At 40.9% G+C, this 24,709-nt stretch overlaps 1 protein-coding gene across 2 annotated transcripts in view; it reads left to right on the forward strand.

The window, feature by feature from the left end:
- The window catches only part of SLC22A3 (solute carrier family 22 member 3), an 87,579-nt gene that overhangs the window by 20,724 nt on the left and 42,146 nt on the right, over positions 1–24,709 (forward strand). For both annotated transcript variants that reach the window (XM_055310103.1, XM_055310104.1), the window contains exons 2-3: positions 21,690–21,793; positions 24,355–24,509. In XM_055310103.1, coding sequence (XP_055166078.1) covers positions 21,690–21,793; positions 24,355–24,509 — 259 coding nt within the window. The remainder of the gene's footprint in view (positions 1–21,689; positions 21,794–24,354; positions 24,510–24,709) is intronic.

Genomic DNA, 24,709 nt, shown 5'->3' on the forward strand with positions numbered 1-24,709 from the left:
TAGAGGAGGGACATGATTCATATTCTAGTGACCCTGCTATCATGATTGCCAGTTCATATTTCACTGTTCTGCTCATCCTGTCCCTCCCCAGTACCTCTGTCTTACCTCAGCCTGCTCAGCATACTGTCTACTGAGGCCAAGGTCATCCAAACAGATGGGCACAGCGGGGCGGGCCTCTGTCTGGTGGTTCCTGCATGCTTCCAGGAACCACGATCCAAAATCTGGAGACAACTCTGCAGAAAATATTCAATCTACTTGATGTAATTAAGGTTAACTATCATGGATCTCATTATCTACACCATTGCTGATATTTCTAAGTGCCTGCTTAGAATGTGGATGCTCTTAGGAGACTTTCTTATTGATAATTTCATTTTCTCCATTGTTCTTTACTTTTTCATTAACACTCTGTAAACAGCCTGAACCTCAATGGCTGACTTAGTGAATTGGCGAATGATCCTCAAATGCCTGTGTTTACTTTTTTAACCTTCTCAACGAGGCCAAAATCCATTAGCATTTCAAAAAATCTTGTAAAAATGTTGCTGCAGCATGTTAACATTTTCCAGGCTATTATGGAACTCTTTCACTCAAGTATAAGGGGAACCATTATGGAAATACTACTGCTTGGAGCCATTATCCAAGCAATTCCAGCAACAGGTGCTCATGACTCTTATGGGCCACTTTACAGAAATCTTCATCTCCATCTTTGAATCCTTAAGAGCACAGAATACGGTGGACCTGGGTGGCTCAGTGGTTGAGCATCTGCCTTCGGCTCAGGTCGTGATCCCAGGGTCCTAGGATCAAGTCACACATTGGGCTCCCTGCAGGAAGCCTGCTTCTCCCTCTGCCTATGTCTCTGCCTCTCTCTGTGTCTCTTGTGAATAAATAAATAAAATCTTTTTTAAAAAAATCTTTAAAAAGAGCACAAAATAAAATACAAATAGGCTTATATATGAGTCTTTTGGAATTTCTTTGTTTTTTAACATCAGCACTTAGAAATTTACTGGAAATTTCAGCAATTTGTATTTTATGTTACAAATACAAACATATTTCATATAAACTTTTCAGCTAAAAAATATAAAAGTTTTTGAAGAACAGCTTATTCATATACCACTGTCCTAAGTGAACAAATGTTAGCATTTTGTCATACTTACGTTGGATTTTTTAAAAGAAATAAACCATTATAGATGAACTTGAGATCCCACATAATATTGCTGTGTAACCAAATTATGCTAAAACTTAGTGACGACAGCCACTGCCTCTTAATCACAGAGTCTGTGGGTCAGGGATTCAGAAGAGACCCAACAGGCAGTGCTTCTTTCTGTTCTGTGATGTGTCACCTCAGGTAGGAAGGTTCACAGGCTGAGATGACCTGATGGCTGGCAGCAGGAACCACCTACCAGATGGTTCCTGCTGTCAGCTGGGATATCACCTGGGCCTGTCTGCACCTGACCACCTCATGTAGCTTGGGCTTCCTGCAGGCATGGCAGCCTCAGACTTTTCATGTAGCAGCACATGGCTCCTTGCATGTTACAGCTGTATCCCTACTGATGGCCTAGCTTGGGGGTCATGTGGCATCACTTGTGCTACATTCTCTTTGTTCCAGGAGAGTCCCAAGCCCTGCCTGGATTCCAGGAAGGGGGAGTTAGATCCTGCCTCCTGATGGCAGCATGGCAAGTTTTTGGGGTGAGAACTCTGGTTTAGCAATCCTTAGGTAGGCTGCAAGTCTGCAAGGGCAGCCACTGTTGGGGTGGGCTTCTGGTCCATTTATAGTAGTTGTCCTACATAGGTGGGCATCCACATGAACTTCTTGTTATATCTCTGTTTTCTAAAAACTAATCACTGAGAGCCCTGGATAGCCAATGTTAGAACCAGGAGTCGTTCGTTAGTGCTCTCATATTGTTATTTATAAAGCTCGGGCAGGGGGAACATGGCATTGATCAAGTAGTATATACACCTGATTGAATTATACTATACTCTCTACTTTTCACTTCCTAATCATTAGTAAAAGCATTCATATCTTACTTATTGTAGTATTTTATAGTGTTTAAATAACATTCACACTTATTTCTTCAGTTGAGACCTCATGAAAACAAACATAATTAGAATCTTAAGACTTAAGTCCATATTTTGTTTGAAACAAAATAATGGAGGATAAAATGCTTTGGGAAGTATATAGAGCTATGAAGATGCCCCTTGTTGTTCAGTCTCATGGCCACGTTTTCTGGTGAGCTAGTTCTATACTGCAGTCCTGCCCTACACTTCCCCTCCTTTGTCTCCTTGCTGGCCCTACTCGCTTCACTCCCACGTCATCTCTGTGTGTACAGATGCAGCCAGCTCTTCAGAGGGTGCCTCAAATGCTGTCTCCTCCAAAATGCCTTTCCTGACATGTGTGTCTCAGCTGGAACTCGTCTCTGCTCTGTGCTTACATAGCATTCTGTGGGTCTTTTATGGCATTTAAACACATTCCACTTTGTATTCTCTTTCACATACAACTACATCACTAATGCTCAACTGGAAGCTTCTGGCAAACCAGAGCCCAGCCTTGATTCCCTCTCAGTGCCTGGCAACATACCTCACAGCCAGGAGCAGTCTGTAGACGTCTTTTGAATGAATGAGTGAAAGAATGAATGAATGAACTCTCTTTATACCATGCTGAGCTACCATGTACCTCTCTCAGGCTTGGACAATACAAGGTCTGGGAGTATTCTAAATGTGGCAATATCTGGTGGGACAGAGGAATCTTCCCCAGCTTACCCCAGATCACCTAGCTTTAGTGAGAAGATGCTGGGTTTTCTGATGCAGGCCTTTCCCACGACTCATGCCTTCCTGGCACCAGGAAGGGGGCTCTGCTTTCCAGCTTGGAGCAGATGTGGATTGGGAAAGGCTACCACAAAAAAAAAAAAAAAAAAAGACTTGGCAGCAGGGAGGTCACTTAGGCTTTCTCTAGGATGGGTGCCAATCTTGGATTTAAGCACTAAGTTATTAAAATAAATGAATCACAAAAAAATAAAAATAAATAAATGTGTGTCTTGTCTCCTCATATGTATCAGCCACACAATGCAACAGGTGGAGCAGCTCTGCATCCCAGGTACAGCCAGAGTATAGACAGAGGGTGGGTGCTGAGTGGCTAGCTTTGGAAGTTCCACACCTAGCACTTTCCCTAGCGGATAGGTGGACAGCACCACAGGAAAGACCACATGGTCACCTTAAACCCTGGTGGCATTGTCTCTTTCCAGGAATTTCTCAGACCAGATCAGAGCCAAGATCTGGCTCACAAACCTCCAGATCCACCGCAGTGCACAAAACTAGCATGACTCCCTTTCTGAAATGCCTCGGTAAGTTTCAACATATTAAAGACAACCTTAGCAATGCTCTATTTTCTTGTTTTCTGAGCCAAGTAAAAGATATAAAGGGCCAAGGTAACACTCTACTCTAGAACCTTCTCTCCTTTTCAAAAGAAAAGGATCTTAATTTTAAGATCAAGATGCATGCATAACTCTTGTAGTCAAGAGCTTGCACCTTCCCCCCATCACCAAGCAATTGGTTCTAAGAGCAAGATGAAGCAGCAAGAGCATTTTTTCAAGACCATGAAAAACCAGACTGGTATGATACTGACTTTTCTTTTTTTTTTGGTATGATACCAGTTGCAGAAAACTTTTTAAAGATTGTATTTATTTATTCATGAGACACACACACACACACACACACACACACACACAGAGAGAGAGAGAGAGAGAGAGAGAGAGAGAGAGAGAGAGACAGGCAGAGGGAGAAGCAGGCTCCATGCAGGGAGCCTGACGTGGGACTCAGTCCCAAGTCTCCAGGATCACACCCTGGGCTGAAGGCAGCGCCAAACTGCTGAGCCACCTGGGCTGCCCATGCAGAAAATTTTAGAGCAAATATGAGGTAATCAATTGGTAAAAATATGATGGCAGTTGCTCACTTACTAAAAAGAGATAGTTTATCGAAGCCTATGTAATTATTAACATTTATTTAAAGGAAAATGACAAGAGTTTAAAAAATCCCCCAAACAAGAGAATTTTGGATATTTGCTGCACTATATATTGATCCAAGTAAAAGCAGCTTAAGAATGATCTGTGGCACCTGCTAAAATGAAGAATGGATAGTTCAGCAATTTTTTAAAACGGCTTTTCTTTGTCCAAGCCTGCCAGGGTAGGCGGGTGGCTACAGATTGGGATGTACTAGGGCATGAAGGGATGGATATGATAATCGGCCTACTGATTCGTATGTCACTGCTAACTCCCTTCTGATCTATAATCTCAGTTTCCTTGTCCGTAAAATGATGATGATAATCACGTCCAGCTCACAGGGTTGCTGGAGGGCTTCGATGTGACAGTGTGTACAAACCAATCTAAGGTCTGGCGTGCAGTGAATGTTAGGTGGGGATGGCCTTCCAGATGTGAAGCCTGCCACAAGGCTAACAGTCATCTGTGTCCTTTTTCACCGGTCACTTGGATGTGTAGAATCACATGGCCAGTTTGCTGATGCTACACTGTTGGGCATGGAGCGCATGTGTGTGCTAGAACACCATTCGGTTATATAGATTAGATAACAAAGTTGGGTCTGCGACTTTGTCAAATAATTATAAACTTCACAGTCACAACAAGGAAACGTTTGCAGAGCTGTGCTCTCCAGCAGGGGTTTAGTCAATGATCCATTGTCCCAGGGCTTCCCTGGAGCTCTCCTTGGCCAGAACTCTCCCAAGATTAAGCGTTTCTCAAATCTCTTTCCTGATTCTAAGCAATTGGAAATGTTATAAAAATAAATCTGTTGTCAAGTCCCATTTATTCCTGCTTTCAAATGCAAACCACCAAGAGAACAAAAAACAAAGTAAAAGTGAACACAAGACACAAAAGGAGGAGAGGCCATCTGCATAGGCTGCTAAGAAGCTCAGGTTTGGCTTAGAGATTTCTTTTTGTTTGTTTGAATCAATTTTAAACTCGTAGGACTTCATCGACTCACAGTCACAATAGCTTCTGCTTTTCTTGCGGGTTTATTTAATGTGATGTTTCTCTTCTAAAACTTTTCATTGTCTGTTTGTCTCCTAATCAAATAGTTATTTTAAGGATGTGAGTAACCTGGTATTTCTATCCTGACACTCCACATTCTCAGAATCAGAAAATATCAGAAGAGGAAAGCACAGAGCTTCAGGACTGTCTGTTCAGTGTCTCCAATTGTGAACAAAACTAAAGCCTAGATGATTCTAGAATGTTGTGATAGAGTCAGAGAGATGGTGATAGGATATTCACACCAAAATCCAGTGATTTTTAGAAGCTGAAGAAACCCACATATTAAACTGGGAAAATGCCAGAGATTTAAAATCTGTGAGCTACTTTTCATATTCTGGGGAAGTCAATTTTTATGTGGCACTGTTGCTGTGTTTCATCAGCTTGGCTGACTGTGTCGTAAGACTGTGTTCTTAGAAAACATAGGCTTTGGCAGACTTTAAAATGTGTACATGTTACTCCATGTTCAGACTGGATTATGGAAATCTTTGGCAACTGTGGTTTCCAAGTGGGGAAAACGTGTTGACAATGATTTTGAAAGACAGAAACTAAAATCTAGTAAAATGTGATGGGTCTCCTTCTCCACCCTGGAATTCCTCTGCAAGGAACGTCTGATGGCCTGGGAGAGGCCCCATATGTTAGCAGAACTCACACTACACCCTCATATGGGAGTTGGGGAAGGGGAGTCTATCTTTCTTTCCAAAGAACAGATAGAAAATGTGATGTTGTTTATATTTCTCGAAAGGGATGGTTAAGCTCATAGTGGCTTATTATTATTATTATTATTATTATTATTATTATTATTTAGTTTTCCTCTATCCATTTCACCCAGCCTACAATCAAATGGCTTCCTTCATGTACATTCCATTGGCTCTTAAAGCCCAGAAAACTGCCTGAATATCACTTTGTCTGTATTTGAGAAAATTTCCAGTAGCAAAATATTCCTTGGTTCTGTTTTCAAAATACCAAGTAGATGTGATAGAACTACTTTATGTACCAGGTTAATTTGGTAACTTATTTTTCTCAAACCAAAGAATCATAAAAGGCAGTGATACTTATATTATTATGATTAGTTTTAAACCTTTTAATGTTTCTAAATATAAATCCTGTGTGTTTTTTCCCCTCTATTATTCACACTTATTAAAGAATTGGCCTATTTCTGTGCTAATTGTTGTGAGATTTCAAATGCAAGTCAGCCCTCATGTATAACTGCAGTTAGTCTAGACAACAAGAAGCTGTGACTCATGCTCTGCACTTGCCATCGTTTCTGAGTTGATCTTATTTGTAACCTGTGCTCACAAATCATATGCAGATAAATGCATCAAAAATATATGTGCTGATCATGTCATCTGTTTTTATTTTTTATTTTTCCCATCATCTAGCCTTGTATAGCCTTGCTTCCAAAATCTGGAGTCATTTGATATATAGTGATCATGTCCTTTACATGTCTTCATATCTCTTAATTATTTTAGATAATTATTCTCAAGTAAGGATTACAAAATCAGTTCCAGGAAGAACCTGTGATCACTTTCACTAACACTGAAGCTAATCTAGACAGAATTTAATTTAAAAAAAAAAACTGAGATTGAAAAACTTTTTGGGGAAAAATGGACTTCTGTAGAAGATCATGCATATTTTGTTTTAGGGAGACAGTGTAAGAGTTTTACTGAAGAATCTGTAATCTATACAAATTAGCAAGTTGCTTTGCATAATTTTTTTAAACTTGTAATAAGTTGGAATATGGGAACATATTTTCTTTTCTCTAGCTTACTTTATTTTAAGAACATAGTATACATATATAATATATGTAACATACAAAATAGATGTGTTAACACTGTTTGTGTTATCAGTAGGGCTTCTAGTCAACAGTAGGCTATTAGTTTTGTGGGAGTCAAAAGTTACACATGAATTTTCAACTGCACATGGGGGTGGTGGCCCTAACCCCTGCATTATTTAGGGGTCAATTGTATATTCAGACTTTAGGGTTCATACTTTTCGTGGTTCTCCTGCTTCTGGGGAAGCTCACTTAATTTCTTGCTGGTTTACCAGTTGGAGGCTCTGGTATCTTACATGTTTAGCCAATAGGGCTTTTGCTTTCTCTTACCCAAGCTGTACATAGGTTGAAGAATGCATTCAGTTAATAAACAAAAAAGTGAATCTGGATTTTTATTTTCTTTTTCTAAGGCAAATTAAGTTGGATAAAATTGGGATTTAGCATACTTCGGCCTTGATAATTTAATACCTACGTGATAATATTGAATTTTCCATGTTTAAAGACCACATGAAATGAACTTTCAGACTATAAAATAATTGTAAAATGAATGTTTTATTTCATTAAGAAAACTAAAGAGTTCCTACTGATATGAATATGTCCTTAAATTTTTTTGATTTTAAAAATTGTCTCCATTCTACTGGACTCATGGAAAATATAGTTGAATGAAGTGCTGCTGTCATTATGTGCAACTTGAAATCACAGAGTAAGAGATTTCTGACCACCAGAGGACGAGGCTGAAAGAGGCAGCTGCCAGCTATAAAATTGAGCTGTTATCAGGGGCTATATATCACAGGGGTGTCAGAGTTTGCAGTGTGAGCTCAGATAAGTTAACTACCTATCAGAATAAACTTCTACAATCCTTAGGAGAGTACAACAGAATTCAGAGAGACTGAAGCGACTATGATCTGCTAGGTTTAGGCCCTTGTCCTTTGACATCTCAAGCCAGTGCGACATGCAAAGAAACAGGAAATGTGATCGCTGAGGATGGTAGTGGGTGCAGAAGAGAAGCCAATAAAGACTGACTCTGAGTAGTCCTGGGTGTTGGATTTAGTAGACAAGGACTGCAAAGTGGCTATTATCAATAAATACTATCAGCCAATTATAAGATGTTCAAAGAAATAAAGGAAATATGGTCTTAATGAATGAGTAGATAATCTCAACAGAGAAATGGAAATTATTAAATAAAGGGAATCCTAGAGCTGAAAGGTGCAATAACTGAGATGATAAACTCACTAAATGGGCTCAGTAGCAGATTGGAGATGGTAGAAGGAAGAATCGGGGATTTTGAAGGTAGATCAATGGAGATGACCTAGTCCTGAGAAGAGAAGGAAAAAAGACTGAAGACAAACAGTACCCCAGATACTGGAAGGATAGTACCGAAGGATCCAAGACACAAAATCTCAGTTCTGCATGAGGCTTCAGACCAGGTAGGGATGGCAATGAGTGCAAGCTGCATTTTGCCGTAAGAACTCACAAGAAGTGGATTTGCCATGAGTAAGAATGGACTTGCTTTAGGCATATGGCTTAAGATGTACCTTGAGAGAGTTTCCAGATTTGTTGTTTTTGCATTTTAATTGTTTTTCATATTTCATGTGAAAGTAAATATTATTAAGATACTTGTTTTTCCTAAGTGGGCTCCATGCCCAACATGAGGCTTGAACTCATGATCCCATGAACAAGAGTCACATGCTCTATCACCTGAGCCAGCCAAGTGCCCCTATTGAGAGACTTTTAAGAAAATGATCTCCCCACCTGACCCCCCACTCATCTCTAATTCTATACTAGAAATTATCTCAAACATAATTGCCAGGAGAGCTCCTCACTTCACCCCATACCAGCCTTTGATAGCTGCATCTGACTCTGGAGGCCCCTTCTTTCTCCTTCCCCTTGTCATGCTTACATTATTTCCCTCAACCAATCCCTTCCCCACCCTTCTAATATATAACTTTACATTCAGTATAGAATTTTTCCAAAGTGGACATAGTTTTATGCTTTTCTAACAAAACCTATAAAAATAGTACATACTGAAAGCAAAAACAATTAAGAAAACGCACACAAAAGCATGAAAACAAAATTAGCTATCATCCAGCCACTCAAAAATTTTGATTAGTTTAATGAGTGCCCTTGCCTCTGACATTTCCTGTATATTTCCATAACTACAGATTATTTTGTGCACATTTTATATATCTTATTAGACAAGGAGGTTCAGAGAGACTTGTTGAAGCATGAGAACGGCTTGATACACCATCGCTGGCTTCGAAGGTGGAGGAAGACACGTGGAAAGGGCTTGATAGTAGCCACTGGTTGCTGAGAAAAACCTTCGGCCTGCAACGAGCAAGAAAACAGGACCTCAATCCCACAACCACAAAGAATGAGATTTTCCCAACAGCCTGGGTGAACATGGAAGCAGATTCTTCCCCGAGCTTGTATATGGGAGCCCAGCCTGGCTAACACTGTATGTGTGAGGAGACTGAGCGGAGAGCACATGCACGCCTGCCCAGACTTCTGACCTACAGAGCTGTGAGATAATAAATGGGTGTTGACCTAAGCTGCTAGGTTTGTGGTAATGAGTCACACTGCAACTGAAGACCAGCACGCTAAGCAAAACGAATACAAGGCCGGTGCATTCTTTCAAGAAGCCTGTAGCAATATTCCTTGGATTCCCTAAAGGTGGCCAACAGTACATGTCAGAGAGTCCCATTTAAAAAGTTACTAATGCAAACAGTGTGTTAGATTCTGTATTTCTCAGACTGGGATGTACAGCAGAATCCTCTGAAGGACTGAGGCAAACACAGATTTTTGGGCCCCTCTCCAGAGTTTCTGATTCAGTGGGTCCACAGTAGACCCCAAGAATTTGCATTTCTCACAAGTTTCCAGATGATGCAGTTGCTGCTGCTCCAAACACTTTGAGAGTCACTGTGTTAGGCCACTAACACATTATGAAAAGAATGATTTACCAAGATATTGTATATTTATAAAGCTCTACTTTAATGGCTTATTTTCTAGTAAAAAAGAAATATTTCTAGTAAACTGTTCATAGGGATGTATTTCACTGTGAGCTTAATCCCCATTTGGCTGTTGCTCTCTATGTTATTATTCTGAACTTAGTCATCTTTCTTTTTGAGGACTATAATCCCTCTTATTCACTATTTTTATTTTCTTAGAAATCACCTTTATCAGAAAGTATAGGTATGTTATTTTGGAACATAGCTTGACAAGTCAACAGCAATTATCTGCAATAGAATAAACATTATTAAAATATTTATCTGATTATAGTTATTTACTAAAGACCAAAGGTAAAAAGAAAGAATAGAGTGCAAAGCCTCACTGTGTCTGAACAGTAAAGGTGTGAGACCTGCATTAGAAAATATAAGAATCCAACAAAGGGACACCTGCATGGCTCAATGGTTGAGTGTGTGCCTTTGACTCAGGCTGTGATACCTTGAGTCCTGGGATCAAGTCCCACCTTGGGCTCCCTGCAGGGAGTTTGTTTCTCCCTCTGCCCCTGCCTCTCTCTCTGTGTCTCTCCAAAGTAAATAAATAAAATCTTAAGAAGGAAGGAAGGAAGGAAGAAGAAGGAAGGAGGAAGGAAGAAGAAGAAGGAATGAAGGAGGAAGGAAGGAAGAAGGAAGAAGGAAGAAAGAAAGAATGAAAGAAAGAATCAATCCAGCAAAATGGAGCTATGGGCCACTGGCTGTCAGTCATCTCAAGTCAAGAAGCAACAGTCCCTAGCCCTTAGACTCCCACAAAAGTTAATATATTAGATATTCACTAACTAGTGCATTGTTTTGTTCATCTTCCCAGAACATTCATTGTCAGGGGACATAATGAAGTATCTGATATCTTAGGTAGACACTCACTTGATTAAGAAGTCACGTGATTTGGTTCTGTACGATTGATCTTCAGTCATGAGGCTTTTTAAGTGTTATACTAATATTGATCGCCTATACCATTTTCTTGGAATAACTGACTGAATCACTCATTGAACAGATAGATATCCATTGAGTGTCTGTGAGTGTCAAGCAAGTAACTATCAGTGCTGTCATTTAATCCTGAGTTCAACGCAACTGAGGCCAGGTGGTAGCTTTGGCGAGAGAGGGCAGAGCAGCTTGACTGACAGTCTCCACTGCTGTTTACAGTTTATTGGGGGGTAGTTCCCCAGAACTCAGTCTGGCAGTGCTGCTATGGAGGCAACAGTGGATGCTGGGCAACTGAACCACTAATGTGTCCTGCGTGTGGGGTTCCAGGCACTTCTCAGAATTCCCAGATGATTTTGCTAAGGGTCTGTAATATCCCATGGGTCTAGCAGGTCAGGTACATGTTCCTTTTTGACCAACTCTTGCTACCACTGTTGAAGGTGCTTGTACCCAGACAGTCAGAGTCGGGCTGAAGGCTCAGTTCCTAAATCAAGTTTTGGTGTAGCACAGGAACCCCTTTCTACAAAAGGGCGCAGCAGGTAATACTAGGTATGTGGCTGCAGGACCTGCTGGCGAGCCTAGAGTCTGAAGATATACTCCTAAATCTCCAGAATTGGCTCCAACATGGGAGGGGCAAGAGTCCAGAGAATGAGGTCTAAAATAGCTGCTCCTGGATGAGAGTTGGCATGAGTCTTTCCTTCTAGATGGACCTGCATTAAATCAAAGTGGCAATTAAAGACGGTTAATTCATGGAAAACAGGAGCTGTGATTGGCACTATTTGTGCCCTCAATAATTCAAAACTGATGACTCACCTATTAAAACGTATCATTTTGAATAGACTCCTCCACACACAGAATCATGAATTTAAAATAGAGTAGTGCTCGTTGAAAGGATCATGAGCTGCTTGTTAAGCATTCCTTTACCTGAGTTCCCTGAATAACAGAGCCTGGAACAAGAGCTTGCATACTAATTCTTTATCAGAAGCTGCAACCCCAGGGAAGGGAGAATGAAGGAGGAAAGAGAAGAAGCAGGGATAGAGGGTGGACAAATTGAGGGAGTGGAGTCCCACGTGGCCACAGGTGCACAGCAAACACTGCCAGGTGCTCAGCCTTCAGGCGTCTCCCCTGGGCTGCTGTGGACCATTGGAATCTAGAGCAGCCACAGCAGGGTAGGATAGGACTCCCTCTTTTCTCCCATCTCCCATCTTCCACCTCCTGTTGGTCAGTCTGAACCACAAGGCTTCAGTTCCTTCCCACGTCTGGGTTGTCAGGCCCTCTCTGCCTGGGAAGCCAGCACAATTGAGGGCCCAGGCTGGCTACTGGGCAAGTGTGCATGCTGTACACAAAAGGCCTTCACTCTGAATTGCTCAGCCCAGGCAACATGGTGGCTGGCTTTTCCAGTAAGAGAAAGATCCACATTTTCTCCAGGATGCTGCACCAGGGAAGCCAGATGGACCACTGAGGGAAACAAGCTGTGCAGATCTGAATCCAGTATGGAGCTCAATTCTGAGGGGCTAGGACCAGAAGAGGCCAGAACTGTCTTTTCTTCTTTTAAATAATGCATCATTTTATACAGAAACTTTGAAAATATCCTGATTGATATCCATTTTGGTTTCCTAGGGCTGGCATAACAAATTATTATAAACCAGGATTGTGTTAACAGCAGAAATTCATTCTTTCATGATTCTGGAGGCCGTAAGTCTGAGTCTGATTTCAGAGGTCTGCTCCCTCTGAAAATTCTGGGGAAGAATCTGCTCCTTGCCTCTCTATTACCTTCTGGTCCTGGAAGCTGTTATGGGCTGCCATATATTCATCCCTTGACCCCCAATTCAGACTGTGACCTTATTTGGAGATAGACTTTTTAAGGAGAAAGTAAACTGAAATGAAGTCTTCAGAGAAGGTGGCTGTCTACAAGCCAAGGTGAGAGGCCTCACCAACCCTCTGGACTCCTTGATCTCAGACTCTCAGCCTCCAGAATGCTGAACAAAATAAATTTCTGCTGTTTCAGCCGCAGCCTTACATACTTTGCCATGGCAGCCCTGCTGATGAATACATGAGACCCTTGGCGTTCCTTAGTAGTCTCTGCCTACACCTTCCCATGCGGTTTTCCGTGTGTGTGTGTGTGTGTGTGTGTGTGTCTTTGTTTTCTCTCCCTTTCATGGGATTAGGAACCATCCTGATCCAGTATGACCCCATCCTAACTAATTACATCTGCAAAGACCCTATTTTCAGTTGAGGTCATTTGAAGATCCAGATAGACAAAACTTAGGATGGGACACTATTCAATCCAGTATAAAATGCAAAAGTCAGCTATCCCCTGGTAGGTATTTATATAGCTGAGAACCTTCACACCAGTGGGTTTCAACCTCAGCTCCTCATTAGACTAGATTCTGATTGAATTTTTTTCAATTATCCCCAGTAATTCTAATGAGTAGCCAGTATGGAAAACCACATTTTAAAACTACTAGTGATGTCATTTATTACTATCATTATCATTATGCACTAATTCTAATGCAATTGGTAACATTTAGCAGACATTTAATATGCCTCAGGCATTGGGTGAAGTACTCTACATATTTTATTTCAGTGATATCATTAGTTCAGTCCTTATCTTCATTTTATAGGTGGGGACACACAGGGTTAAAGAGGTTAAGGACACAGAGCACTGTGGCTCTTCTGCCCTTAGCTGTGAACAAATTCAGAGCCTCTCATCATCCTCTGGTCTGTAGATATACCCAGTTATGTAGAGAAATCATAAACATTTTTAAGAAGAGTAACTGCATGGCTTCTCTACAAAGAGATAAAATGGTTTGAGCTTCTAAGATTAGACGGTGAGTTATGGAGCATAAGTTACTACAGAAATCATTACTATTGTAATAAATTCAGTTTTGTGTTTTTCCTAATTTCACAAGCCCAGACAAAAAGGCATGCACTTAAAGAACATCTTTCCGTTATATTTTCCGCTTTATCTATTTAACCATATGTGAAGGCATGACTATCATCAACTTTGGAGGACAACTTAGTTGACAGCTTATATGAGCCTTTTCTCACATAGGACGCCTCTTCATGCCAGGCGACATGTCACAACAGGTGTTCTAGGTGACCGTGACAGATGTTAGGCTTCCTCTCCATCTCCTGGTCTTGCGCTCATAGAATCTTGTTCTATCTGGGGCCAGGACATCTGTTCTGGACCTTTCCATTCATGATTTTGTAGATTCTCCCTCTGTCCTCTAGAACCTCCTCCTCCCTCTGTTCTGAACTCTCTTGATGTCTCTGGTTTCCTGAGAAAGAAACACTGTCCCACCCCCTAGATGCACACTGCATTCCCTGTTGGGTGGAATAAAGACAAACAGTTCTTCAGCTCCAAATTGGAGCTTGGCACCCCCATGTGCTGCAGACAGACCCGAACCTCACTGGCATTCATGCTTCTGTTTCTTGGGCTGTCCATCACTTTGCTCAAATACCTTTCTTTTCCTTGCTATTTCCTTCTAAATCCAGCTCATTGTTGAAGGATCTGATCATGTCCCACCTTATTCATGTATCTGATTGCTTTGGACCCACCAGTCATTTCTTTCACTGAGGCATTCCTGCATTTTACAATCAATGCCTTTCAGGTCTGATCTCAGTTGCTTCACATTTGCTTCACATATGCTTGCTAACCTTGGCTCAATAAACTATGTAATAAGCTCCTCACAGAGCAGAAACAAAGTATGCATGTCAGTGGTACTCTCCCAGCCTCATCTGTATAATGCCCAGCACACCACTGGAATTTTCTGTAAATACTTAATGGTTAGTGCTTACAGCTGCAGTTTATTGTGATGATTTGTACATGTCAGAAAAGCATTAACTGTTTGATAGGGGCATCGCAGTGGCTCAGTTGACTAAGAATCTGATTCATGATTTCAGCTCAGGTCAAGATATCAGGGTTGTGAGATTGAGCCCCACGTCAGGCTACATACTCAGCATAGAGTCTGCTTAAGATTCTCTTTCTTTCCCCCTCCCCCTCCCTGTCCTGCTCACATACTCTCTCAATCTCTCAAAAACAAAACAAAACAAAAAAAAAACAAAAAAAAGGAAAAAAGAAAGAAAGAAAAGAAAAGAGAAAAAAAAGATGTCCGTACAAGTGATCATATCATGTTAAAGAAATTTTCATTATGAGTAGAATTACAAATGATATCCTTTCCTCTCATGGAAGCCCTGCCCACCTTACATTTTTATGATGACAATAATTTTTTTAAAGATTTTATTTATTTATTCCTGAGAGACACAGAGAGAAAGAGAGGCAGAGACACAGGAAGAGGGAGAAGCAGGCTCCATGCAGGGAGCCCAACATGGGACTTGATCCCTGGTCTCCAGGATCATGCCCTGGGCTAAAGGCAGGTGCCAAACGGCTGAGCCACCTGGGCTGCCCGATGACAATAATTTTTAATCAATATTAGGCTCTGTTATGGTGGCTTGGTGTTGATTAGAAATGGAACCTGCCCATGGAATTCAATGCATGATTGGCCAATGCTAAAAATAGCCAGGGGCACCCCACACCCGATGTCAAACCAAAGGCATATATGTTGCTTTGAACACCAATGAAGTGTTTAATGGCCACTGATTTGGAGCAGAAAGCTGATTAAGAATGGTTTGACTTATAAACTCATCCTTAGAAGATGGACACAAAGGCATAAATGTCTGGTTATTTCATGTCAAAGACTTCCCTTCTTCCCACAGCAGTCCAAACTAATCAGTACTATTCATCACCGACGTGACTAAGGTCAGATGACATGATGTGCTCTAACTTTAGACCCTCTTACCTGCCAGTTTATTTGAGAGACATCTGTGGAATAGCCAGCTTCCAATCATCTGGGTCCACTCTCTGTGGCTTAAGGAGCAGGCAAGTCTCCTCCTGAGTTTCTGTCTTTTGCATACCTGCATTATTTTTACTATACTTTTTCACCTTTGACTTTTGTATACTGGAGATATTCTGTTGCTCTAGTCTTAAGGGTGACTTAGAAATCAATACTTTTACATGGATCTAACAGTAAGTTGTCCCAGCATCTTATCATTGTAGCTCAAATTAACGTCATGTCTATTTGGATTATAACAACTAGGAAAAGCTGAGATATACGCCTGGTTAGAAGCCCTTCAAAAGTATCTAATTAGGCTGGAGTTGTGCTTTCTACACAATGAAGCAATGTAATCCTTCCAGCATTACATGAAGTGTTATTTGACTGTTTCATCATATCAGCTTTCTACTCATGCCAAGGGGAGTAATTCTCTTTGTGTAAAAGTGATTTTGAAGATTAGTAATGAACAGAACGGGTACACATAGATTTATGAGTATTTTAAAATAATGCTTAAATGTCTGCATGTGTACACTTAAAAAATAAAAAGGAGATGTCTCACTTCTTCATAAATTGCCTTAGGAGAAAGATAGAAATGCTTGTGTCTTTGATTCAGACTTTGGTAAGTTTGACAAGAGGTGGATTTTAGGTCTCCCTGGGAACTACAACAGACTTTTAGTACTTTATTTCAGGAAAAAGTCCTTAGCCTATGAAGCTCTTGGGCTTCATTGCCTGCTAACCTCTCTTTAAACATGACCCAGAGCTGTTGCCGTAGCAGGCAGCGAGCCCAGAGCTGATCAGGAGGGCCAGTTGCAGAAGGCAGGGGTGTGCCTCCCGGGTGTATGAGTAAGACTCAGAACCAAGCCCCTGAATCCTTGCATTTGCTTTGTTGTCCCTATACCAGAAACCCACGTGTGTGTGTGTGTGTGTGTGTGTGTGTGTGCGCGCGCGCGCGCAGGCATGTGTGTGGGGGGTAGTTGTGTGCATTTCCTTAGGGGTACATAATTTAAGTTCATTTATTTTGTACTTTTGAAAGATAGCAAGCTCCCAGTCATAAAAGCAGAAGCCAGGCAAGGTATTTCAAGCAGGAAGGGATTTGGATTTGAATTGTTTTGGAAGGGCTTGAAAAGCACAGAGAGGGGGGAATCAGGGAGCAGGGTCCTTGTCTTGCTCCAAGACAGTATCCCTTTGCCCCCATGTGGACAGAGAGTGATTGGAAACGCTGAATGGCTTCTGCAACCACCAACCACTGCTGTCACTGCCGTCCTTAGAGCTGGAACTGCTGCCACATCCAGAAGCCGAATCCCCACTACCTCCTTCTTGTTTTCTTTTTTTTTTTAATATGACACTATGATTTATTTAAGATGTATTATGATTTTTTTACAGTAAATATATTTTTCCAGAACTATGGGTCAAATTCAAGTAAAAAAATAAAGCCAGTTCATTCAAGGGGTTATTTACACAGGGCATGATTCATTATGTAGTGCACATAACTTAGGAAACAGTCTGTGGAAGGATTGGGAATCTCAGTACCAGTACTTTTGCAAAGTAATAGAAATGTTTGAGCAGATGAGCTTTTTTTTTTTTTAAAAAAAAAAAGGTTTTATTTATTCATGAGAAACACAGAGAGGCAGAGACACAGGCAGAAGAAGCAGGCTCCCTGCAAGGAGCCCGATGTGGGACTCGATCCAGGACCCCAGAATCATTCCCTGAATCATTCCCTGAATCAAAGGCAGACGCTCAACCCCTGAGCCACTCAGGCGTCCCCAGATGAGCTTTTTGATCATACTTGTTTTCTGATCGTGCCCTTACTCTCTCCTCCCCAACGGGCAGAGCCTAAACAGAACCTTGCTGCAAGGGATTCTGGGAAATGTAGTTTCCGCGCCTCCTGCTCCCGGGATGCAGGACAAAGCGCAAAGAGTTGATGATACGGAGCCCAGATAGCAGCATAATACTTGAGAAAATGTTATCACAGAATTTTAACTACTTAGGGACGACTGGGTGGCTCCGCGGTCGGGCGTCTGTCTTTGGCTCAGGGTGTGATCCTGGAGTCCTGGGATCCAGTCCCACGTCGGGCTCCAAGCACGGAGCCTGCTTCTCCCTCTGCCTGAGTCTCTGCCTCTTTCTCTCTCTCTCTCTCTCTCTCTCTCTGTCTCTCATGAATAAATAAATAAAATCTTAAAAAAAACTTTACTTAGATGTTTATTTTTCAGTTGTTAAGAAAACAAAAACTACTTATTTTAATATGAAATATGAAAAAAATCCTTTATGACACTTTCTCTTATGGGAGTGTGAAAAAGATAATTAGATTTATATTAAAGAATATTTTGTGGCTTTAAAGACTATGGGGGAGCATTTTATTCAAACAATTCAAAAGCAGCTGAACAAATTCATTGAAAGGATACCTCTTACTGCGCTTTACTATGTCATCTTTGAAAAGCTTGCCTGTATCCCCAGCTAATCCATTTACCTGAGGAACAGTTGGAGGATGCAAATTCTACTTTTTGGGAATTCCTATTTGACAATGGCTGCTACCTTTCTGTAGCAAAATGTTTTCCCTGGCAGTTGAATTGCCTGTTTGATTTCTGAGATTTGATACACTGTTATTCTTGTTGCATTTTTTAAAAAAATGTATTTATTTATTTGAGAGAGAGAGCATGAGCAGGCAGGAGAGGCAGAGGCAGAGGGAGAAGAAGACTCCCCACTGAGCAGGGAGCCCCACCCAGGTCTCACTCCCAGGACTGCAGGATCATGACCTGAGCTAAAGGCAGATCAGATGCTTAACCAACTGAGCCACCCAGGCACCCCTATTCTTGTTGCTGTCTTTTGGGTTTTTTTGTTTTTATTAAGTTTTTATTGTGATTCTAGTGTAGTTAACATACAGTGTTATGTTAGTTTCAGGTGTACAGTATAGTGATTCACCAGTTCCATGCATCACCCGGGGCTCATCACAAGTGCCCTCCTTCATCCCCATCACTTATTTCCTCCATCCTTCCTCCACCCACCTCCCCTCTGATAACTACCAGTCTATTCTCTATAGGTAAGAATTTGTTTCTTGGTTTCTCTCTCTTTTTTTAAAAAAAAAATGTTTCTTAAATTCCACATATGAGTAAAATCATATGGTATTTTACTGCTGACTCTGCTGACTTATTTTGCTTAGCATAATACTCTCTAGCTCCATCCATGTTGTTGCAAATGGCAAGATTTCATATTTTTATAGCTGAATAATATTCCCTTGTGTATATATACTACATATTTATCCATTCATCTATCGATAGATATTTGGGCAGCTTCTATAGTTTGGCTATTGCAAACAATGCTGCAATAACTTGTTTTGAATAGCGCTTTTTTTTTTTTTTGTATTTTTTAGGTAGATACCCCATAGTGTGATTACTGGATCACAAGGTAGTTCTATTTTTAACTTTTTGAGGAACCTCCATACTGTTTTCCACATCTGCATTCCCACCAACAGTGCAAGATGGTTTGTTTTTTTCCATATCCTTGCCAACACTTGTTTCTTGTGTTTTTTATTTTAGCCATTCTGACAGGTGTGAGGTGATATCTCATTGTAGTTTTGATTTGCATTTCCCCGGTGATGAGTGATATTGAGCATCTTTCCCTATGTCTTTTGGCCATCCTGTATCTCTTCTTTAGGGAAATGTCTATTCAGGATCCCTGGGTGGCTCAGTGGTTTAGCGCCTGCCTTCAGCCCAGGGTATGATCCTGGAGTTCTGGGATTGGGTCCCATGTCGGGCTCCCTGCGTGGAGCCTGCTTCTTCTTCTGCCTGTGTCTCTGCCTCTCTCTCTCTCTCTCTCTCTCTCTCTCTCTCTGTGTGTGTGTGTGTGTGTGTCTATCATGAATAAATCAAATCTTTTAAAAAAAGAAATGTCTGTTCATGTCTTCTGTTCATTTTTTAAAAAATTTATTTATTCGTGAAAGACACAAAAAGAGAGGCAGAAACATAAAAGAGGGAGAAGCAGGATCCCCGAGGGAAGCCCAACCTGGGATTTGATCCTAGGACCCCAGGGCCATGACCTAAGCCAAAGGCAGACACTCAACCACTGAGCCACCGAAAATGTGCATCCCCTGCTCATTTTCTAAGTTGGATTATTTGGTTTTGGGTTTTGAGTTCTGTAAATTCTCTGTATATCTTGGATACTAACTCTTCATTGGATATGTCATTTGCAAATATCTTCTTGCATTCTGTAGGTTGCCTTTTAGTTTTGTTGATTGTTTCTTTTGCTGTGCAGAAGCTTTTTATTTTGATGTAGTACCAATAGTTTATTTTTGCATTTATTTCCCTTGCCTCAGGAAACATATCTAGAAAATTGTTGCTATAGCCATTGTCAGAGAAATTACTGCCTGTGTTTTCTTCTAAGATTTTTATGGTTTCATGTCTCACATTTAGGTCCTTAATCATTTTGAGTTTATTTTTGTGTATGGTGTAAGAAAGCAGTCTAGTTTCATTCTTCTGTATGTGCCTACCCTCTAATTGCATTCTCTACATGTTTAATTCCAATGGGAAATTATTTCAGATAGTTAGTCATCTGCAAGTTTACTTAAAACTGTTGTGCCTTGAGAAACCAATATCTAAGTGGCTGTAAAACTCCTTTAACTCATCACAGTTACTACTACCATGTATATATGTTAATCTTTTTACTTTTTTAACCTCCATAAGTCTTCCCAGCAACTTTATGAGGTGGGCCAGCTACTCATGCTCCTGTTTTTTTTTTTTCCAGCTATATTAAGTGACAGATCACTAGCTGTAGAACCAAGCCAAATAAGTGTCACAGTTTGCTTATGAATGTGTATTTATGAATAATTTTCAAGCTGGGGTTGCTGTTTGGAGGCGTGCAAAGCCAATTACAGGGTGGAGGGCCTGGGTACTTTGAAGGGAATCCATTGTCAGGGCCTCAGTTCATGTGGTCTAAAATCCATCTGCTTGAGAATATGTGTGCATTGAGGATGCAGGTCCTTTTTCCTAATGTCCTTCTCCCACTTTGCTAAAGGAATGCTACCTCTCTCCTGTCCCACTATGGTGGACCGACCCGAGGTTCAAAAACCTGTGGGGAACCAAACAATGGGACAGTTTGGACTATTGGTTTGGGTATTAAGAACATAATGAAGAAAGCAAGTAAATAGCCCTAATGATTTGATTAAACAACTTTTTATTAAGTGTGGTGGTCTCCTTTTCCATCCTTGCAGCAAGAGTGTAGGAGAACTTAAATGGCCTGTTGGTTAATAGAAAAGTAAAAGTAATTTTGATGATAGATTGCTGTGCAAGTCTCAGCACATAACTGAGAAGGAGCCAGAGGAATTGAGTAACGTTGCTCTAATGAAACTTTCTCCATTCTTATTAATTAACTTATACAAACAAGTTTTCCTGGCACATAAATTTATAAAAATAAAAAAGGGAGTAGGATTGATGTTTACACTTAACTGGTTCTAGTAATAAACAATCTTTCTCTGCAGATTACATGAACTAGCTGGAAAACCCCAGGCTTTCTTAACATTCTTCTAGAAATACAGAGGTGCATTTCCCACAAAATGTTACTCCCATGCAGTAAATCTTTTTCAAAATTCATCATATTTCCTGTTTTCATCCGTTGTGGTCTAGTGACTATAATTATAACCCAATGAGAAAAGATGCAAATATTTAGAGACATTGTCACGGGGAAAATTTTTTAAAATTAAATGCCCATTTATAAACCCAATTTTTACGCAGAGAAGTATTTATTAACCTCACCATTAATGCAATACACATTAACACAAAACACAAAACATTCTCCACTTAGAATATTAAGATGTAAGTATGTGGGAATGAAAAGAAAAATTCAAAAAGGAAAAAAGATTGACTTCGGATTGAGACTATTGAACAGTTTGTTTTTCCAGTGTGACGATAGGTCGTCAATGGCTCTGATAGTTAGACTGTTGGATACAATGAATTACATCTTCGGCAGTCATTGAAACTGATGCAACGTTTATATATCTATATAAAAATAAGTATGTGATACATTTAAAAAATTTAAGGAATGTCTGGGCAAAAATGTTTAGTCATCACTGATCTGGACAGAAGATCAGGTGTCTTGAGGATAAGCACAGTCATGTGTCTCCCATGTATTTGCCTTGTTTTCCCAGTTTGACCTTGTGTGCATCAATGCTTGGATGCTGGACCTCACGCAAGCCGTCCTAAATCTGGGCTTCTTGGCTGGAGCCTTCACCTTGGGCTATGCAGCAGACAGGTAGGCACGGATAGGATAGCCATTGACAGCACGAGAACATGATGCAAACGTGTAGAGATGAAAATGTTTTATGTTAACCATTAGAAAACTATTTTTGCTAAACATGAAAAAAAATCTTAATTTCTCTACTTGTGACATTCATGCTTATTTGGTTAGACGAATCCTTGTTCAACTCCATCTCCTTACTCTTTGAACTGTATCAGTGGATGGGGCTGCTCCCAGTGGGCCTGAAGGCATCTGAGTGGAAACACACACCAGCAAGGCAGTCACTTCATTGTGCAAATGGCTGGCTGGCTGAATGCTGCAGAGTCAATTGCATGTGCTCCCATAGCTCACTGGTTGTGTCTGATTTAGTCAGACTCAGCCCTTTACAAATATGTTTCATTTAAATGTTTAAATTTAAAAAAAATTTTTTTTAATTTTTATTTATTTATGATAGTCACACAGGGAGAGAGAGAGAGAGAGAGAGGCAGAGACACAGGCAGAGGGAAAAGCAGGCTCCACGCACCGGGAGCCCGACGTGGGATTCGATCCCGGGTCTCCAGGATCGCGCCCTGGGCCAAAGACAGGCGCCAAACCACTGCGCCACCCAGGGATCCCTAAATGTTTAAATTTTTAAAAAAATAAATCATTGTATTTTATGTTACAAGTTAAAAACTCTGCAAAAAAAAGAGTTTTTCCAAAGACCATTAAAATTTTTTTACCTATTATTTAACATCCATAAATATACCAGCTAATGGGAGGCACAGTGAATATATATATTAAGGACAATCATGCTTTCTATTCAAATATGCCTGTTTTAAGCATTCTTGATGTTTGTTATTGTATTCATATTTAACTCTTCCTTTATACCAGTTTTAACTATGAAAACACATGCCATAATTTAATTATTGTTTCTAGACTCCTTAGGACAGGGGTAGGCAAGCCTTGGCCATTGACCGTGTCTGGCTGACGATCAGACAATCACTCTGGTCACTCTAGCCTAGCCTGGGTGAGTCCTTGTGACTGTGCTTGTGGTGCGCAGTGCAGAGGGTCCCTCTTGGAGAATGGCCCACTGCAATTAATTAGCTCATTGGAGGCAATTAAATGCCCCAAATGCTTTAGCCAATAGACAGTCGGAGTGTGGCCAGACTAGGATTTCAAAGTGAGTAGAACCTTTGGTTTCTTTTTCTGCTCCTTCATCTATCTTAGTTTTCTCTTGCAGCCCCCTGCCACCCTCCTCTGCATGGGCCTTTCTCCTTAATCCTTGTGTCCAATGCTCTTTCCCTATTATCCATGTCTTTTTCTGTGGCTTCTTCTTATACCCTTTCCCATTCGTCTTTCTTTTCTTAATCTCCGCACACATCACTTTCTCTCCTAGCCGGCTACGACTCGCAAGGGAGCCATGTATTTTCAACATGTATATATGATTTAAACATTAGGTTTAGCTGCTTCTGCATGTTTCTCACAAATAATAAACACATCTCCAAACAAAAGTAACTCAACTAAAGAAGGGAGGCTCTTCCTACCTGTGTCCTAGCAGGGGATCGAGTGGCTGTCCTCCGAGATGACTCAGTGCTCTAGAGAGGAAGACAGACCCATGAAGGATCCTGCCTCACTGCCAGGCCAGCCACTGTCAGCTCCTTCTCTCCTTTAAGTCTTTGCAGGAAAGGGCAAGAAACGATTTAATAGGCCATATATCTAGGAGAGGACAGTGTAGGAAGGATAGACAGTGAATTTTAAACCTAGATAAACCAGGACTACTTCTGTCTCCACTCCGCTGACCAGAGCAAGATGCTGCATGTGTGAATTTGGCAGGAATTTCTCTGGGAAAATGTTTTTGAATCACGACTCTTAAGGGTCATGGATGACAAACTTCCACCAGCCGCTAATTTGGCACAGCTATTGCGAACCATTTAACATCAGAATCCCAGAATATCACACACAATAATGTGTGTCCTTTGCCTGTGCTTTTAATAATAATCCTGTAAACAGTGAGGATAAAATGCAGAACTTAAGAACAGTTCACATTGATTGTGAACTTCATAGTTCATAAGGAGCTTTCACATCAGCATCTCATTTGAGTCTCTACAACCTCATTGTAGAAAGAGGTGGGGGGGGAATAACCCACAAGCAAACAAACAAAATATGAGTCTTAGATTAACAAAGAGAGGGACCTGAGATCGTATGGCTGGCTCATGGTTCAGCCAAGATTGAAGCCCGGGCCTGGGGCTTTCTCCCTTTCTCCTTCCCACTCCACTCGCAAAGATGCTATCAGATGTCAGAGCTGTGCCACCAAGGAAACTGTTTGTGATAGAGAGCATCATCTTTTTGAAAATCACATTTCCATTCTGTGCTTTACATTTTGTCATGTCGTTTCAGAGGCATATGCTCTTATTTTCCATGGTTTTGCTATAAAACAAAATGTAGAATTTCCAACAAACCTGTACCTGGTAGTAATGCCATCTTAAAAACAAAATTTGTATACTTAACCTCTCTTAACAATGCTTCTAATGATAGTCTTTCTCATTGTGTCAATGGAAGCGTTGAAGGTGACTTCTTCCTCTCTCTTTCTCAAAAAGGTACGGCCGACTAGTCATTTACCTAATATCCTGTTTCGGTGTTGGTGTCACCGGTGTTGTGGTGGCATTTGCACCAAATTTCCCTGTGTTTGTGGTCTTCCGCTTCCTACAAGGTGTGTTTGGAAAGGGGACATGGATGACCTGTTACGTGATTGGTAAGACATTGCTATGCCTTGTGTCTCTGTGATGCCAGGGGCAGGTGGTTGGGAGGGGCCAGCCAATCAGCCCTCCTCAGGCTCATATGCGGAGGCTTGGCGGCTGCCACAGTAAGGACCTCGGCAAATAGGAAGATGCAGGGGTGAAATTCTGACTCTCAGGAAATTAAAATGCCACTTTGTCAAATATGGGATATCAC

Source organism: Nyctereutes procyonoides, unplaced genomic scaffold (genome assembly GCF_905146905.1).
Source record: "Nyctereutes procyonoides isolate TBG_1078 unplaced genomic scaffold, NYPRO_anot_genome, whole genome shotgun sequence".
Classification (NCBI taxonomy): Eukaryota; Metazoa; Chordata; class Mammalia; order Carnivora; family Canidae; genus Nyctereutes; species Nyctereutes procyonoides.